Source organism: Hordeum vulgare, chromosome 4H (genome assembly GCF_904849725.1).
Source record: "Hordeum vulgare subsp. vulgare chromosome 4H, MorexV3_pseudomolecules_assembly, whole genome shotgun sequence".
Classification (NCBI taxonomy): Eukaryota; Viridiplantae; Streptophyta; class Magnoliopsida; order Poales; family Poaceae; genus Hordeum; species Hordeum vulgare.
The window spans coordinates 553,760,988-553,764,521 of record NC_058521.1 but is presented as its reverse complement, the minus strand read 5'-3'; the positions used below and the strand labels follow the sequence as shown (position 1 = coordinate 553,764,521).

The window sequence follows — 3,534 nt, the reverse complement described above, 5'->3', positions numbered from 1 at the left end:
ACCGCTAGGCTCCCGCACCGGGACGAAGGAGTCACCCCGTCGGTGGATTTGCTGTTGGAGCGCTAGAGTGGCCGGGGAAAAATAGGGTCATCGAATTAGAGTTTGTGTGCTTGCGGGCGGCGGGTGGTGAAAGGGGGTAAGAAGGAAATATCGTGACGTCGACTGCCGGGTCAAGGGAAAAAGCACGCAGATGATGCACGTGTCCGCTCCGTGTCTATAACAACGTAAATGATGTCAAAATTTAAGCCTACAGTGAGTTACGGGCGGACGAAAAACGAACATCGTCCGTTTGGATCAGTGTTGTTTCAATTTTTCTATGACCAAAGATGGACGAGGGTCGTCGGGTTAGAGTTGTTGTAACCTGCAGCCGCGCCCTGATAGAATTAGTTTTTGGTGAACGAGCACCGCGTGTGTGTTGTCGCTACAGCCAACCATCGTAGGAGCATTCCAGGGTTGAAGTTTAGTATTGTCAGTGATGTCACTACTGTATGTCTGTATGTGCCATCTGCTGCAACCACCATCTGAATGATGTATGCAAGAGGTTGATGGAGTACCTGCTCTTCCCGGCCACGGCCAGACTCCAACATGGTTTAAAGCCAGGCAGAGAACGTGAATACGTGACACAAAATTCGTGCCAGGAACAAATCAGCCAGTTGCACTTGCACCACGCCTCCTCGTGGCCTCTCGTCGATCCGCACCATGGATACGGCCTGCGGCGGCGAGCCACCGCAGCCGAAGGCGGTGTGCGTCATCGGGGCCGGCATGGCCGGGCTGGCCGCGGCGCGCGAGCTGCGCCGGGAGGGCCACGACGTGACGGTGCTGGAGCAGAGCGGCGACGTCGGCGGGCAGTGGCTGTACGACCCCAGGACCGACGGCGCCGACCCGCTCGGCGCGGCGGCGCCGGTGAAGGTGCACAGTGGCGTATACGCCTCGCTCCGGCTCATCAGCCCCAGGCAGAGCACGGGCTTCAGTGACTTCCCCTTCTGCCCCAAAACCGGCCGCGACAACCGCCGTTTCCCCGGCCACCGCGAGGTGCACCTCTACCTCAAGGACTTCTGCGCCGCGTTCGGGCTCATGGATGCCGTCAGGCTTAACACGAGGGTCCTGCGCGCCGCCATGACGCCGGCGGGTCGGTGGGCGGTGAGATCCATGGACCTCGGCCTCGGGGAGCGCGATGGTGATGCCGACGGGAAAGCGTTGGACACGTACGTCGACGAGGTGTTCGACGCCGTCGTCGTCGCCACCGGCCACTACTCGCAGCCAAGATTGCCGGGCATCAAAGGTGAGCAAACCAATCTCCAACCATAGTCAGTCAGGCCAGCACTACGCGAGTATAGATGTAAAGAAGAAGATGCGTGTATAGGCATGAAGACATGGAGGGGGAGGCAGATGCACAGCCACTCGTACAGGGTGCCGGAGCCGTTCCGCGGCGAGGTGGTGGTGGTGATCGGGTGCGGGGAGAGCGGCAAAGACATCGCCATGGAGATCCGCAGCGTGGCCAAGGAGGTGTACCTCGTCGCTGGGTCCATGGAGGCGGTCACCCCAGGCTTGTCCAAGGTGCTGGCCAAGCACAGTGCCAACCTCCATCTCCGACTTGATGTACGTACACGCACTGCACGCCCATTCGGATACAACGAACAATGGGAACCGATCGATCAACAACTAATACCGTGCACCGTTCATCCCGGCCGGCCGGCAGGTGGAGCGTCTGTGCGAGGACGGGCGGGTGGAGTTCAAGGACGGCGGCGGCTCCAGCGTGGCCGCCGACACCGTCATCTACTGCACGGGGTACATCTACTCGTTCCCGTTCCTGGAGACGGGCGGGGCGGTCGCCGTGGACGACAACCGCGTGGGCCCGCTGTTCGAGCACGTGTTCCCGCCGTCGCTGGCGCCGTCGCTCTCCTTCGTCGGCGTGCCGAGGAAGATCTTCGCGCCCCGGTTCTTCGAGATGCAGGCCCGATGGGTGGCGCAGGTGCTGTCCGGCAGGCGGGTGCTGCCGGCGGAGGAGGAGATGCTCCTGTCCGTGGAGGAGTTCTACCGCGCCAGGGAGGCCGCCGGCGTGCCCCGCAAGTACACCCACGAGATCGGCGGGCGGGACCGCATGGTACGTACCACGAGTGACCACGCCATCAGACTGCATGCTCGTGCTGGGTCGATTCGCTGACCATCGTTGCTTTCGTCGGCGGCGTGCAGTACATGGACGATTTCGGGGAGAAGTGCTGCGACTTCCCCCGTCTCGAGGGGTGGAAGCAGGAGCTGCTGACCTCGTCCGTGCGCGACATGATCGAGGACTTGGAGACCTTCCGCGACGAACACCAGGACAGCGACTCCATTCGCGAGGCTATGCAGGAGTGGCAGCTCTCTTGTCTGCACACCAAGCCTCCTACAACTACCAGTTGTTGCTGGCTTGCTGCTACACAGGCGGAGACGGTCGTCCCTGCCAAGCTGCTCTCCATCAACAAGCAGAATGATGATTAAAATGTAAAAGTGGATGGGGACTAAATCTGCCCATGGGCAGCCCGGCCCGATGGCTCGGGCACGAGAGCCCAACATCCGGGCTAGGTTCGGGCTCAGCTTTTCTGCTCGAAGCCCGACTCACAGGTCCAAATAAAGTTCAATATTTTTTTAAATTTAAATTGGGTGTAATAGGCATTTAATGAAAATATATATTTTAAATTTGATCTAAGAAAAATCATTTAATGTAAAACTGTGTTGTTCACATGAGCCTAGCCCCAAAACCAGTCCGACCTGGCCTATAATTAGATCTACTCGGCCACAATTCGTGTTTTTCTAATGAAACGTAACAACATTGTTTTTTATTTTATTAAGGCCTTGTTCGGTAAATCCTCCTTTCAAGGGAATTGGAGAGGACTGGAGGGAATTTTGACTTGTTAGGGATTTAATCCCCTCAATCCCCGTCAAATCCCTTCCAATTCCCTGTGGACCGAACAAAGGCTAAGAGGTGTAGATGCCTGTAAAGAATATGCCAGAAGACAAAGACTTCTCATACCACCTCGCCTCTCGTCATTGTTGCATCACCTTCGATCGAACAACAACATGCAAAACATGTCATTTCTGTCACAGCCACCATACAACATCTATCGACAATAGGCATGACTGGATGTCCCCGCGTGAGACGTTATGCGCGGCATCCGCTGGCGACTGCACCTACCGATGACAGGTATGTCTTGATGGCTCCAGAAGAGACGCATGTTTCACCTACCGAGCCGCATCGAACCCGATTTGTCGATGGAAGGGACGTTCCATACCGTCGTCAGACTCATAAAGAACGTCACCACCTCACATCCACAGAGGAAGGCCCAGAGAGGATCCCTCGTTGATGGCCCATGAGATCATGGGGTCAAATCCCTGCCGCCCCCATTATGGGCGTCGTGCGGCCTTGAGAGGGAGGGAGGGAAAGAGAGAGACTAGGGTTGCAGGGGAAGGGGGAGAGTTGATAATTCTTCTGTCGCGATCATACATTCGGCAAGCTAGCAGGCTTTCCGATTCTTTTATCACAGAAGTGCTTACATT

General features: G+C 57.1%; 1 protein-coding gene across 1 annotated transcript; it reads left to right on the top strand.

Moving 5' to 3' along the window:
* Positions 1-624: 624 nt before the first annotated feature.
* Positions 625-2,723, top strand: LOC123446967 (flavin-containing monooxygenase FMO GS-OX-like 8). The gene is made up of 4 exons (XM_045123515.1): positions 625-1,282; positions 1,364-1,599; positions 1,700-2,104; positions 2,194-2,723. The coding sequence occupies exons 1-4, from the start codon at positions 700-702 to the stop codon at positions 2,476-2,478; spliced, it is 1,509 nt and encodes a 502-aa protein (XP_044979450.1). The 5' UTR covers positions 625-699; the 3' UTR covers positions 2,479-2,723.
* The last annotated feature ends 811 nt before the right edge of the window (positions 2,724-3,534 follow it).